At 29.2% G+C, this 15299-nt stretch overlaps 1 protein-coding gene and 1 long non-coding RNA gene across 11 annotated transcripts; both read left to right on the forward strand.

Annotated features, from left to right (window-relative positions):
* Positions 1–361: 361 nt before the first annotated feature.
* LOC141458825 (uncharacterized) lies at positions 362–5779 on the forward strand. 10 transcript variants are annotated; one of them, XR_012461201.1, is made up of 8 exons: positions 363–1036; positions 1674–1777; positions 1991–2176; positions 2886–3397; positions 4077–4154; positions 4421–4563; positions 5155–5517; positions 5602–5779. It is a non-coding gene; the product is annotated as an uncharacterized lncRNA (long non-coding RNA). The 10 variants fall into 10 exon arrangements; XR_012461200.1 differs by having other exon boundaries at positions 5155–5284; positions 5403–5779; XR_012461203.1 differs by having other exon boundaries at positions 364–1036; positions 5155–5284.
* An 8842-nt stretch (positions 5780–14621) lies between these two features.
* Positions 14622–15143, forward strand: LOC141458111 (uncharacterized). Its single transcript, XM_074135710.1, has one exon. It carries the CDS (start codon positions 14622–14624, stop codon positions 15141–15143), a length of 522 nt encoding a protein of 173 aa, XP_073991811.1.
* The last annotated feature ends 156 nt before the right edge of the window (positions 15144–15299 follow it).

The raw sequence follows: 15299 nt of genomic DNA on the forward strand, positions 1-15299 counted from the left end.
AAGCATTTTACGGCAAACAAAAAAATCAGATGAATAAAATCTATCCTTTACAATCTCAAACAAGTTTTAGTATCTCTGAAAGAAAGTATTATATTTGATTCAAAATCATACAATATCAATCCGTAGCGTACTTAGATAGCGTATCAGATAAATTAGTTTTTTAATCAAGCCTTCAATTTAATTTGATTAAAAAATTGAACATCAAATGTGCATGTTAATTCTCTATCATTTTCCAATCACATGGGTTTATTTTTATTCGAGCTTGTAATTTATATTCATAAAATTACTTATTTATCATTATTATTTAATTCCAAAATAATTATTTTCCTGTAAAAATAAAAGATTCATAATTGTGGGCTTCTTTATTAAATTTGCACCCCCTCCCCAATCCGCTGTATAAAATATGTATAACTCAAACTTTACAATTTTAAAACAATACAAATGCACTAAACGTTCAGAACTTTAAATAAGTACGAAGTTCCATTAATTTTTATTTCATTATTTTTACTTATTTTTTTTATGATTAATTCAACATTTGGATTCGGATATATAACCACCATATAACCTTCCTTATTTAGTCAGCTGGTGCAGTAGAGATGGGAATGACGTTGATGTTGAAGTCTCCACGTTTATTTATCTATTTATCCGTGGATTTATCGATAGATTAATTAAGTTAATAGGTGAAAGTGTGAAATCGGTCAGAGATAAAATAAACCTAAAGGTAGATTTAGTTTAATAGAAAAAGAAACTCTGATTTCTACAATAATTCGATCAGTGAATTAAATGTAAATTCTTAGTGTATTGGTATTATTCATTTATTGTAAATGGAGTGCTTTCATCTGTTGGCTTTTATTCAACAATTTGCCAAGTTCAGCCCAATAATGCACAGCGTTTATTGGAGAACTACCTCTATGGGCCCTTCTTTACATTCAGCAGCTAGTTGGGAAATGTTGGGTGATTCACATCCAATCTATTTTGGATAATAAAGAAGTAAAGGAAATCTACCTAATACTTGGGCTGTGGAAATGTTCTTCAGGTAATCTAATCCATTATTTAGTACGTTCAAATTATTACATTATAAACTAAAACCTTTTTTTATGATAATTAATCTTTCCCTTTGAATCTGAATGAGTGACTTTCATAGAAGAAAAGTTCAAGTTTAATATAAATATTTGACGTTAAACTTATATGAATGCAACAGCATTTTTAATCAAATGAAACTGTTCATTCAGTCAGTTTAAACTTCTTTTCAATAATAATTATTCACACCTGTTTTGTTAAATTAAATTTCATGAAAAATGTTATTTTATTTAAAAATTTGTATTTCTTTGGACCCAATTGACAATAAAATAAATAATTTTTGAAGATTTAATTCGATTATTTTGGTTAAAAAAAAAGTGTTGAACAAGTTAACTCTTTAAGAAAAACTAGTGATTACTCTAGGTAAGTAATGGTTTTATTGAGAAAAAACAAATAAATACACATGAAAATAAATTTAAGCACGATTTAAAAAACAAAATATTGTTTAAAAGTAAATAATAAAATAATAACAAAAAATAATGAGTAAAGACAGCACTAAATAATTTTTCTACGTCCATTTTGAAGCTCCGATACTGGAGTTCAGCTAGCAGAAAAATGAAAAATTTAATTCTATCATCTATGCTCGTTTATAGCAGCGTGTCTGGGTCAGTCGAAGCTTCGTTTAAGCGCTGATGCCTCACTGCTACCATCTCCGCTATCATCTATGCTAACAGCTCCGTTGTGAACGTACCCTTAGGTTTGTTTGCACCTAGTACATTTATTATGTGATAGAATTATGTGTAATGATCCGTACTTTTATTTTAAAAAATAAGAGCAAAATTTCGGAATATTTTTTTTAAAAAGGTTTAGATTATTAGATAAATTCTACGTTTTAAATATTGTATTAATATAGTGTGAATCAAATTCGAATTACTGCTTAGGTTTAATGTTGTATCTTTTCTTCATGTAGTGAGTGCTAACATCCAAGGGCTTTTTATCAACTTGCAGCTCCGTTAAGCCCAGTATTTACCTGAGATGAATTCTTAAGGATCCTTCTGTAGTTTCAGCAGCACTTTCATAAATACGAAGTGATTAGCGTCAACAGTATTTCTGAAAATAAACTAAATTGGGGACTGTCTTTGGAACTGTTCTTCAGGTAATTTTTTATTTATTATGTTCTGAGTAATACAACGTAAACTAAACTTTGTCTTTCTTTTTTTTGTATCAGAAAAAAGTTTTAATTTTTGTTGATAGTAGCAGTAATTTAATTGAAAAATTCAACGTGAAACATGCATGGTTATTCTGCATTCATTTCCAATGACACAGAATTATTATTATTCGAGCTTCTACTATTATCAAAATAGTATTAGTAGGTTATATTTTTTCAATCATATTAATTTTCTTCATAAGGAGTGTTTTTTTGGAAATAAATTCCTTATCATTGAATGAAAAGATGCGGGATTTTTAAATAAAAGGATTTAAATGAGCTATCAATTCTTTATATAATTTTTATATTATACATGTAATTATTATTATCACACAGATCTATTTTTAGTCGAGCTTATAATTTTTTAATTAATTTTCATAATAATAATGCTTGTAGATTATGTGTTACTATATTTTTCCAATCAAATTAATTTTATTCCTAAGGAGAATAAGTGTGTTTTTTTAGAAAAATATTTCATTATCATTGAATGAAAAGTTTTAGGTTCGTTAAAAAAAAATCAATTCTTTAGTTTAATTACAGACGTCTTTATTAATTTTTCTATTATACATAAATTGTTATACATATATTTCTTAATGCTAGGTAAAACTCAGTAAACATTAAAATTATTGAAATCGCAATAAATAATGTTGATTTCCAGAATCTGTACTGGTGATACCAAGAGTTACTGCCTGCAAAACTAGCCATCAATGGAAGCCCAAGTGAAAAAGACGTAGAAACATCAATGCAATGAGAATATTCCAACAAACATTGGTGAGGAATCTGTAAAAAAAAAGGTAAGTAATTATTGTACGTAATGTGCATGATTTTATCAAAATTGAAAATTGCATTTTAAAAAAAATAAAAGTTCTTTAAAAAAATATTTTATTTATTTTTCTATTTAAACTGTTTAATAAATATGAAAAAGTAAAACGTAAAAAATTAATAATTGTTTATTAATATTTCATCCATCAATGCAGTGGATTTCATCCATTGGCTTTTTTTTTCGTTTGCCAAGTTACTAGTAATAGAGCGTTCATTGGAAAACTAACTGTACGGACTCATCTTTACATCCAACAGCAAGTTGGCAACTTTTGGATGATTCTCATCCATTCTATTCTGGAGATTAAAGAAGTCATGGAAATCCACTTGTGCTGTGGAAACGTTCTTCAGGTAATGTTATCCATTATTTAGTACGTTCGAATTATTACATCAAAGTAAAACCTATTTCATGGTAATTAATCTTTTTCTTTAAATCGGCCTAAGTATGTTTTCAAGTAAAAGTTGAAGTTTATTGTAAATATTCAACGTTAATGAATGAATTCATATTCATATATATGTACGTATATGAATGCTACAGCGTTTTTGATCAAATGAAACTCTTACTCGGCCAATTTAACCTTTTTTCCTTTATTGCATTGTAACTTATTTATAAACTAAAATCTGATGAAAAATGTTTGTACTTTATTTAAAAATTGAAATATTTGAAGAATTATTTTTTTTATACAAATAAACCTAATTGACAATAAAATAAAATATTTTTGAAGTTTTTGTTGGTAAAAAAAAAGATTAAATTCTTGAAATTATTTATTAATGCGTGTGAACGCTGACGTTTTATTTCGAGTAAGTTCATTACAGAATTATGTGTCGTATCTTCTTGTGATAATAGTTGGCAAACGTTTTTTGAATGTTATTAAACTTTATTTTAAGAAATTAAGTGCAAAATTTCCAATTTTTTTTTAAAAAAGGTTTAACAGAAAAAATCGGACGTTTTAAATATGGTATTAATATCTTGTGAATCAAATTGGAATTATTCCTACTTAGGATTAATATAGCATTTTCGTTCATGCAGTGCTAACATCCATGGGCGGCTTTTTGGTAACTTGCAGCCCCGTTAAGCTCACCTCTTACCTGAGGTTATAAAAATAATGTTAGTAGATTGTGTGTTATATTTTTTCAATCAAATTAATCTTATTAATGTGGAAGAAGTGTGTGTTTTTTTAAAAAATATATATCACTTTCATTAAATGCAAAGATTTAGGTTCTTTAAAAAATGATCAATTCTTTAGTTTAATCAAAGTCTTCTTTATTTAATTTTTATAATATACATAAATTGTTATACATATATTTCTTAATGCTAGATAAAACTAAGTAAACATTATAATTATTTATATTACAATAAATGGTTATTTTCAGAATCAATCCTGGTGAGAGTACTGCCTGCAAAACTGTTCATCAATGGAAGCCCAAGTGAAAAAGACTTCTCATCTATTCTTTTCTGGAGATTAAAGAAGTCAAAAAAATCTACCTACCACTTGGCCTGTGGAAATGTTCTTCAGGTAATATCCATAAGAACTACTTATTATATCATTAAGTAAACCCTTTTTTTATGATAATTATCAGAATAAGTAATGTTTCCACTTTCAATCAAGAAAAATTGATTTCAATATAAATATTCAACGATAAACGTATAAAAGAATGCAGCATTATTTTTAATCAAATGAAACTCTTATTCAGCCAGTTTTAACTTCTTTTAAGTAATAATAATTATTTCTTTATTGAATTCTGACTTTTTGTTAACTTGAATTTCATGGTAAAGTTATTTTATTTAAAACGTTTAATATTCCAAGAATTTAAAAATAGTATTTTTCTTTAGACAAAAAAACCTTATTTACAATAAAATAAAGTAAATTTGAAGATTTAATTCTTAAAACTCTGTTTATTAAAACATTTGAACTCTAGGTTTATTTCGTCCAAGTTCATTTATTTTGTTACAGAAGTATGTGTAATTAGCCGTACCTTTTTCCGGTAATAGGCACATTTTCAGTGTTATAAAATTTTATTTTAAGAAATTAGAGAATATTTTTTTGAAAAAAGGTTTAGTTTAACTGATAAATTTAAATGAAGTATTAATGTAATATTTTTTCCAGTTCATGCAGTGCTGACATCTGTGGGCTTTTTGTGAACTTGCAGTCCTAAGCTTTTACCTGAGATGAAGTTTTAAAGGTCCTTCTATACTTCTAGCAGCACGACCATTAATGTGAAGTTATTCGCATCCAGGTAAGTTTTATCTTATTATTTATTATGTTCAGCATGTTGTAACAAGAACTAAAACTTTTTTTCGTACAAATTATTATTTTTTTTTGTACTTGAAAGTTTTAATTTTTGTTGATTGTAGGTAACAGTAATTTAATCGAAAAATTCAACATCAAAGATGTATGTGAATTCTTCATCATTTTCCAATAAGAGAACTATTTTTAGTCGATTTTTTAATTCATTTTATGAAAAATAATGTTAGTAGATTATGTTATATTTTTCGATCAAATTAATGTTATTGTTATGGAAGATTTAGGTTAAAAAAAAAATCAATTCTTTAGCCATACTATACCAAGAGTTACTGCCTGCAAAACTGTTCATCAATGGAAGCCCAAGTGAAAAAGACGCAAAAACATCAATCCAGTGTGAATATTCCAACAAACATTGGCTAGGAATCTATAAAAAAAAAAGTATGTAATTATTATACGTAATGTGCATGATTTCATCAAAATTAAAAATTGCATGTTTAGAAAAAGTTAATAAAAAAGTCTTTAAAAAAATTATTTTATTTATTTTTCCATTAAATCTATTAATTAATACGAAAAAGTAAAAATAAAACGTAAAAAATGAATAATATTTTATTAATATTTGAAAGTGTTGAAGAAAATGCGAAAAAATAAAAAAGATAACCTAAAAGGAAGGTTACAAAGTCTAGAGAGTAGTAGAAGTAAAAAAGAAAACCTAGAGAGAAGGTTAAAAATGTGCTGGCAGAGTCGTGAGAGTGTGCAAGAGCAACAGTCAGCTGGAGCGATCTAGGAGCCAGTGGATCAGGTGAGTTAATTGGCCGCCATCTTGCTCTGGGAGGCTATATAACTAAGTTCGTTGGAAGGGCGGGGCAGGGTGGGGAGAACCGTCGAAGCGACAACATCTCCCCAATATCATGATTCTTTGAGAGAGAGGTGATGGATGTTAGACTAGACTAGATAGATATGTTTGGGAGCGACAGAGCGACCTTCCCCCCTGCATCACTCAAGTCGTACTGACGAGAATTACCTGTGTTGCCGTATATATAGGGAAGGTTACAGCACTGCTACCTGGTGGTCATTTCTGGAACTATTTTCACACCTGTCTGATAAGTGGCGCCCTCTGACGGATTTTTTTGGAACTAATTTTTTACTTTTTTTGTTTACCTCAATTTCTTTATTATTTTAAGTTTCTCTGTTAGTTTTAAACGTTTTTTTTATCACTTCTTTTTGTATTTTATTAATTTATAACATGTATATAATGTAAAAACAAAATGGGCATGCTAATAAATATTTTTTTTTGTAAATTAAAGGTTTTTATTTATTCTCCTGCAAAATAATACTTTTTATTTTCACTTTAAGTTAAAAAATCATTTAATAAATAAGACTGTGATACAAACATGCATTTTAAAAATATCTGAATAATAAAATTTAGCAATTGATTCATAACAAAAGTTGTTTGTACTTACTCATTTGATAGATGTTTTCTCACCGTCTTTTTCATTTTCACTTCAGTTAATTGATGGTTTTACAGGTAGTACTCCACAGTATTGGAAGTTTTCAATCTGAAAATCATTCAATGAAATAAACAGTTTATAGAGTTATTCTTGAAATAGGAAAACATTCTATTCAATGACTCTACAAATTAAAACATAACCATAAGTTTGAGATACTTTACATTATACATACATTTATACATTATATCTCTTAAATGAATAAGACTCATTTTGAGTTCGCAACGATGTTACGATGTCACAATGTTGAATCAAATTTAACCGTTCTGCATTCAATTTCTTTCAAAAAAGTTTGATTTAGTTCAAAAATATTGAACTGTAATGAAAGAAGCGAGGAAATCACATGCATTACCCTTTAAAACGTTTTTTTTTTTTTTAAATTAAATAAAATTTAAATCTGACAGAAATAAAACTACCATGTTATTATGTTTGGTAAAACTTATTCACTTATTTATTTAGAATGTATATATAGATTAGTATGCAAAAAAAATAAATAATGGATAACAGTACCTCAACAGAATATAAACAGGTAGGTAAATCTCCTGTACTTAGCTTAACGTCTTAGCTTAACTTAGCACAAATAGATGCGAATTCCCTCAAATTATGTGCAGACGTGCTGCTTACTGGACATAAAGTAAGGGACCTCCAAAGGTAATCACTTCAGATTAAAGGTGATACGAAAGGGCCCATTGATGAAAGCACTGAAAACAAAGAGAAGAAATACTAAATTACATCTGCTGTTAAATTCTAATTTTCTTTTTTGTTGTAAACACTTTTTAACACTTCTTTTTGTATTTTATTAACTTATTCATATAAATGATTATAATTTACTAAGTTTATGTAAAGAAAAAAAACTTATGCAAATAAAATTATTATTTTAAAACTTGAAGGTTCTTCTTTATTCTCCTACTAGTAATACAGTTTCTATTTTTAATAAAAGATAAAAATAAAAAAGCGTTCTATTCAATGAACTACAAACAACTGCTTTTAAAGATATATTTTTATCTTACAGGAATAAAAGGAAAGCTTAAATCTTTTAAACGGATCATTCTTTAAGAATGAATTCGTAGCATTTTTAAACATTCTGACAGCTAATTATTTAAACTTAAATTACTCTACGTTGCAATTACATGAAATAAATTTAAAAAATGTTAAGTTCCAATGAAAAGATAGATTATACTCTTTAAAAGTGAACGAATTCGATTGGAAAAGATTAGGGTTGAATAAAAAATTGTTGCAATTGATGATCAAATGCTAAACACTACCGAACGATTTACATTGTGTTATTCAATTAAATAGAAACTTTCTTTCAACAAAATTTAAACTTTTCTCATTCCAACTTAAAGAGAAAGATTTTAATTATCTTCTTTTTAAAAAATAATTATTTCAACATGCTTTGGAAGTATTAAATAATTGTACCTGAATGTATTAACTGAAAACTACCCTAAAAGTAGCTGTGTAAGACATAGCTTTGTAATGCAGGAATAGATGATATTCAACTTAAAGCCTTTACAGTACACATTTTAGATGATAGATGATCTGAACAACGAGCAAGCGAATGGCCTAAAAAGTAGCCCTGGACGAACACACTGGATACAGAAAAACAAAATACATTAAAACTCAATACACTATTTGAATTTCATTCACAAATACGTAAATATATTTTAACAAATTTATCATTTGGATGTCGAAAATTGCAATAAAGAATCTAAGTAGATCATAATCAAACTTATGGTTCATATAATTTACGTTTGAAGTTAATTTAAAAACTATTCTTTCAGAAGTGAATCTTTATAATCTGTACTCTCAGAAGCAAAAAAAATAATAGACAATTAGTGTGTTAATATTACCGATGTTACCTGTAGTGAAGGTTATTAAAAGTAACAAAAATGAATGGAAATGATATATGAAATTAGTGACATGAATTCTACATACCTATGCGATCTAGTGGAAGACCTGAGAACTACGGCTTGCTGAATAGTCCTTGACCTTGCCGATAGGGCGCATTGCCAGTTGTGACTTTTTTTTAGTTTTGTTTCTCCAGATTTCCATATGCACGCAATTTAAATTGTATTTTTTTGCAATCAAATTAAGTAATTTTTAAGATAAATGCTACAAATTCTCATTGACAATGAAGTTATTAATAAATTTTGAAACTATTTTGAACGATATTAACACTTTTCCATTCAGAATCGAAGTAAGATTTAATAAATCTGAAAAAGTATTCTTTCCTTTTTAAATTTAATGGTATACGTTTTAATTAAGATATATTCACCTGAATGAAAAGCCCACAAGATTGCGAGGATAGATTTTATCCAGGAATGCGAAATTGTACGCGATTCACCTCAACTTATATGGACATGTAAATGTATGTAGTGTGATCGATCATAAAAGGTAGCTGCAAGTCAGCGAAGTGCTAAATGAACGTACGGCATAACAATAATACAAAATTAGTATATTGACTGAACTCGATTCATTGATATGCTAAAAGTACATTAAAATAAAGAATTAATTGAATAAGTGAAATATTTAATTTATTAAAAACAAAAAATCATTTTCTCTGTAATTCACTGAACACATTAAATAATAGATAAGATTACCTGAAGTACAGGGTGGTAAGTAAGATTCGCGAGAAAGATTTTAAGTATCGTTTTAAAAAAAGAAAAGTATTTCAACATGCTTTGGAAGTATTAAATAAAGGTACTTACCTAAAAGTATTAACTGATAACTACCCTACGAGCAACTGTGTAAGACTCTGATGGTAGAATGCTCACATTGTAATGCAGGAATGGATGACACTTTAGAGCCTTTATAGTACACATTTTAGATGATAGATGATCTGAACAACCAGCTAGCGAATGGCCAAAAAAGTAGCCCTGGACGAACGCACTGGATACAGAAAAACAAAATACAATAAAACTCAATACACTATTTGAATTTCATTCACAAATACGTAAATATATTTTAACAAATTTATCACTTGGAAGTCGAAAATTGCAAAAAGAATCGACCTTCATAATCAAACTTATGGTTCATAATAATTTACGTTTGAAGTTAATTTAAAAACTTCCTTCAGAAGTGAATTACTTTTAGTTATGTATTTTAATCTGTACTCTCAGAAGCAAAAAAAAAATAATAGACAATTAGTTTTTTAATATACGAGTAGGAATGGATATTATTCAAAGGGAATGAAATGTAATAAACGTTTATTCGTTACTTGTAATCTCTAAGAATACTTAAACAACTTACTCGTAAGTTTTACTTACTCTGGATCAGTAAAATGTTAACTTTCTCAAAACAAAAATTAATTCAATGTTATTAACCGACTTTGTAGTAAACTTTACATTTATACACAATAATTACTCTTATTACACAGTATTTACTGTAACTCTCATCCCAACCAATATTCAGTAATACCAATATAAATCGTGTGCTAGTTAATAACGATGTTATCTGTAGTGAAGGTTATTAAAAGTAACAATAAATGAATGTAAATCATATATGAAATCAAAGACATGAATTCTACATACCTATGCGATCTAGTGGAAGACCTGAGAACTACTACTTGCTGTGTAGTTCTTGACATTGCCGATAGAGCGCATTGCCAGTTGTGTCTGCTTTTAGTTTTGTATTTTAATTTTTGTCTAGATGCTATTTAAATTGTAACTATGCAAGTCTTTTTTTATTCAGCAAAGAGTGGTTTAATGAAGGTTTTGGCCATTACTCTGTACAAAATAAATAAATAGGTTTAACAAAATTAATAACATCTATAATTGATTAAAGTATAAGCAACATATGAAAATTTCAATTACTTTAAAAGTAGAGAAGCAAAGTAATAGATGCAAGAGCTGAAGCTTGAAGTAAATCATAAAATAATAATAATAATAAACCAAAGGAAGAGCATTATTAACGGAAGACAAAGTATAGAATCTAGATTGTAAAAGGAGTGCAAGCCAATTCTACTGCACTCTAAAAAATCTATAGTAACCCCCGTCAAGACGATAAAGGCCTTGGTGAACCGATTTAGAGACCATAAACAGACTCTACAATGGTAAACCGATACTATAAAATGTGTAAATGCGAATAAATACTCTTAATTTGGTTCGCTAAACCTAATTGGTTGCAAACAACAATTAATTGCCTTTTAAAGCCCCTAAAATACATCGTGTAAGTGTTTGAAATGCCAATGCATAATAATTGTGAAAGATTGTAAAGTATTAGAATTATTTATTAGAAGAAATAAAATTATACTAAACTTAGGATGGAAGATTTGCGAGGAATCGGTCAAATAAAAAACAGCCTGGATATTGCAAATACAAAACAATTTACAGAGTTGTATTTGTAATATCCAGGCCCTGAAGAGGACAATATATTTGTCGAAACGTTGTCAATAAGACGAGTTGTTTTATTTGACCGATTACTCGCAAATCTTCCATCCTAAGTTTAACAATTTGCGGTCACGAAAACTATATATTAAAATTATACTGTAAGATTTTTATAACCATTAGAATGCTTAAATTTACGAGAGAAAAGCTGAACAGATTCATGACTAATGGATGAAAAAATGAAGACCCTAAAGCAGAAGATGAAGAAATATACTACAACGAAATAAATACATTTTAGACAGTGAGGGCAGAAGATACACTAACCTTTAATGCTAAAAATGTAAAACAAGTTATAATTATTAATAAGTAATAGCTCTGAAGATGACCTAGTTCCGAGGTCCAAAGACTGGCAAAGAAATAAATAGAAAATTATGAATGAAATTGGCAACAATCTTTCTTCCCTTTAGAATAATGAATCAGTCATCAAAAAGGATTGAAAATACTCTTACAAATAAAAATAACGATTGAATAAATTTTTAGTTTTATTTGAAGTAACGTTTCAAACGAAAAAAATTCTTAAGTTTAAAAACCCAAAACTTTTATAAAATATTAGTAAAGTTAGATTTATAATTTCTGTAGAATAGGCAAGCAAAACTTTGTGAATCTCAGGAAACATCTTACTGGTAAATACTTAATTCCAAAAATTTAATCCGAACACAATACTTTTTCTTTTCAATTAAATTCAATTCTTTCTTTTTAATTTCAAAATCACTTTTGTGCATTCCTTGGAAAGAGCTTGGAGTAGGCTTCCCAGTAATGTGAAATTACAGAGTTTTCAGGTTACAATTTTTTACATTATGGAATTCAGAGTTGAGGAAAATGTATAAGATAGAACATTCAGAACTGTGTTAAGAGTAAATCGCGTAAAAATGTCATATCAAACACCCAGAATGGGATTTGAATCTAAGTAAGAACTATTAATTTATTTCATGCTCATAGCTAACAAAGAAAACGTCTCCACTGTTAACTATACTTAAATTATTAATGGAAAAGGGTAACAAACAAATTTGTAATATGAAAAGGTACTTACATAGTTCATGAGCTGACTAAAAGTGCTTGGCAACTTGTTAGGCCACATTTCTAGGGGGAAAAAACTGGACACCAATTCATAGGCCATTCTTAAAGATAATCCTCACTTATTTCCCTAGGATAATCTAATAACAACGGTTGAAAACCAAAACCATTATACTCGAAAGATATTTAAAAGAATAAAACGAGACGGTGGTCCCTATGGTAGTACGTCTTCAATAAGATAACCCTCAAATTACCTTCCAGCCAGTGTTCAATACGCCACAGTGCACTTGATCACTCAATTTTTGTTGTATATTGTTCCCTAAAAATTACGAACATGAATTAAATATAATAAATAAGACAGTGGTATGAATTGACTAAATTTTAAAGCTAAATAAAAGACATTAATTATAATAGATATTAAATTCATAATAAGACCCAAAATTAACTGAGTACAAACTTGTTCTCTTGAAAATCGTAGGTAAATACAGTTAATTAATAAAATAATTAATTCTGATCTTTTAGTGGCACAGCATATTGTAATCAATTTAGGGTAACCAATCAAATTAAAAAAAGATGTATAAAACTTTTTTTTTTAATAGGTAACACTATTCTTTGTAATAGTATTGGGCACTTGATTTACTGCATTGTAATTGCAGTAAAAAATCACGTCATTAACGTCATAATGATAATGTATCTCATAGATGAGACAGCTTTTTGACAACTCAAAATCTAATCCCTTCTTACCAAGCCCTCAATTTCAATGATAATTAGAGATTTTTTAGAATTTTTCATCAAATATTGCTCAAATGCGATTCCTTAATTGAAATTAGTACCTTATGGAATTGATTTTTCACCTTTTTATTGAGATTTCCCAGCAACTAACACCCGACCGTTTCTCTAAACTTCGTAAGCAGATATGTATATGTAAATACTCACAGATGTATCTAGTTCTAATAGAATATCTATGTTATTTAAAAAAATTCACTTTAGCGCATTCCGTGGAAAATGGTTGGAGTAGGCTTCCCAGTAATGTGAAATTTCAGTGTTTTCACAGAGTTAGTCGCGTAAGAATGGCATATCAAACACCCAGAATGGGATTTGAATGAAGAGAAATGCACCCAACTCTTAATATTAATTATCTGTAAGAAAAATGTAAAGTTATACGAGAAAATGCTTTAAATTCGGAAGATTTAAGTTTTAATAACGCATTTGGAGCTAATTTGAGGTCGAAACTTAGTATCACTTAAATATTTTGCGGTTTGAAGTTTGAAGAATCAAGCTTAAGGCCTAACTACGATCCTTATTATTCGAGATATCCTGTTTTAATGACGTGTACACGCTCATGCAAGCACAGCCTGAATTTGCAAAAGAAAACAGAAAAACTGACCTGTACTGAGATAATCCGTTTCTTCGAATCCAACTTTAAACTTACAGGATTGTGATAATCCTTCTATATAACATGCTGGGTATATTGGATGAGAGGATAATTCCATTATTCTAGCCGAATTCCCTTTTTTTTTAATCCATACCGAGAGAGGCTCTTCAATGTCCCTATAATGAGAATAATTTATTTGTTTTGTCCATCTTAAAGTTGCTTCATTTGGGCTACTAAGCTCTAACTTTGCTGTACAATAACTACAGAATCCCAACTTATTTGGCCGGCCTCTCATTTCATAAGAATGCCATCTTAGGTTATAATCACACCTTGTGAACTAAATAATTATCGTAATTCATGCTTACCATAAAATTTATTGAGTTAAATTATCTCTTAAATGACCTTTTTTAATGGACTGTTCTAATCCAGTGTTCTAATTACCAACAACTGAAAAGTAATCCACAAATATGACTGTTAATCTTCGTTTGATGAAACTTTATCACTTCAACTTTAAGTAATACACGCCAATAACCAATAACCGAGCAATTTAGATTTAACAACAATCTACTCACCACACAACATAAGCATAACCTCACTTAGCAGGTTACATGACTTGAATCCAGGGGTGGGAACGATTAGGTTAAGGTTTCTCCCAGTGTTGGGAATGGTGAGGGAATTTTCTTGTTTACGAGAGCAACACTGTGCAGAAGAGATTATTGCGCGGTGGAGAGTAAGAAAAGGTATAGATATGTATGTTGTATGTGTACATAGATTCGAAGATTAGAAGACATGAAATGTTTAGAGTCATTAATGTCTAAAGATATAATATTAACAGACCCAGGACGGAGTGACTTGGAAATAAAATTACTATTGGGAGCAGACAAGTTGCCACAGATACTCACAGAAAAAATAGAGGAGATTGAGAACGGTTTGCTAGCTGTTGAAACAAGATGGAAGATCGTACACTTACAAGTATGTATTGTGGTAATAAGCTTGATATCTCAGATTTATGGCGACTGGATGTTTTAGGCATTACAGATCAGCATGAGAATGACGTTGGATTTGGAAGCTGAAACCTTGAGACACTTCAAAGAAACAGTAAGAAGAAACGAAGAGAGAAGGTTTGAAGTTAGTCTACCTTGGAAGGAAGGTCATCCCCTACTATTGTCGAACAAAGATCTTGCTGAGTGGAGGTTGACTGGCCTCACCAAGAAGCTAGTAAGTAGTGGAAATTTTGACAGGTATAAGTCCGAATTACAGGAATGGCTGGTGTTAAGAGTGATTGAAGAGGTGAAGGAGATTGTTTGTCATTATTTACCGCATCACATGATTTTAAAGGAGACAAGTGCGACTACAAAGGTACGACCGGTTTTTGACGCTTTGGCAAAGGATAAAAACGGAGTTTCACTTAATGAATGTTCGGGAAGGGTGCCTAACATGATTGTGCTAATCCCTCAGATTGTGATCAAGTTTAGGAAATATGCTATCGGAATTATTGCAGACATCGAAAAGGCCTTTCTTCAGATGAGTTTGTACGAAAAGGATAGAGATTTCATGAGATTTCTGTGGTAGAAGAAGCAAGCTGAGGGAAACATACTTATAACATGGAAGAAGATTGCAGAATTTCCACAGGTAAAGCGAATTGATTGGAAGTTCAACCAACCTGGGACTCCCTGGCGGCGTGGTTGGTGGAGAAAGATTAGTGCGAACGATTAAGGATCTATTGAA

This window comes from Rhodnius prolixus, unplaced genomic scaffold, assembly GCF_049639745.1.
Source record: "Rhodnius prolixus isolate KJV_2025 unplaced genomic scaffold, Rpr scaffold_5, whole genome shotgun sequence".
Lineage (NCBI taxonomy): Eukaryota > Metazoa > Arthropoda > Insecta > Hemiptera > Reduviidae > Rhodnius > Rhodnius prolixus.

Excerpts from the sequence above, each read along its gene's own strand:
- LOC141458111 (XM_074135710.1), top strand. The coding sequence starts at position 14,622 with ATGACGTTGGATTTGGAAGCTGAAACCTTGAGACACTTCAAAGAAACA.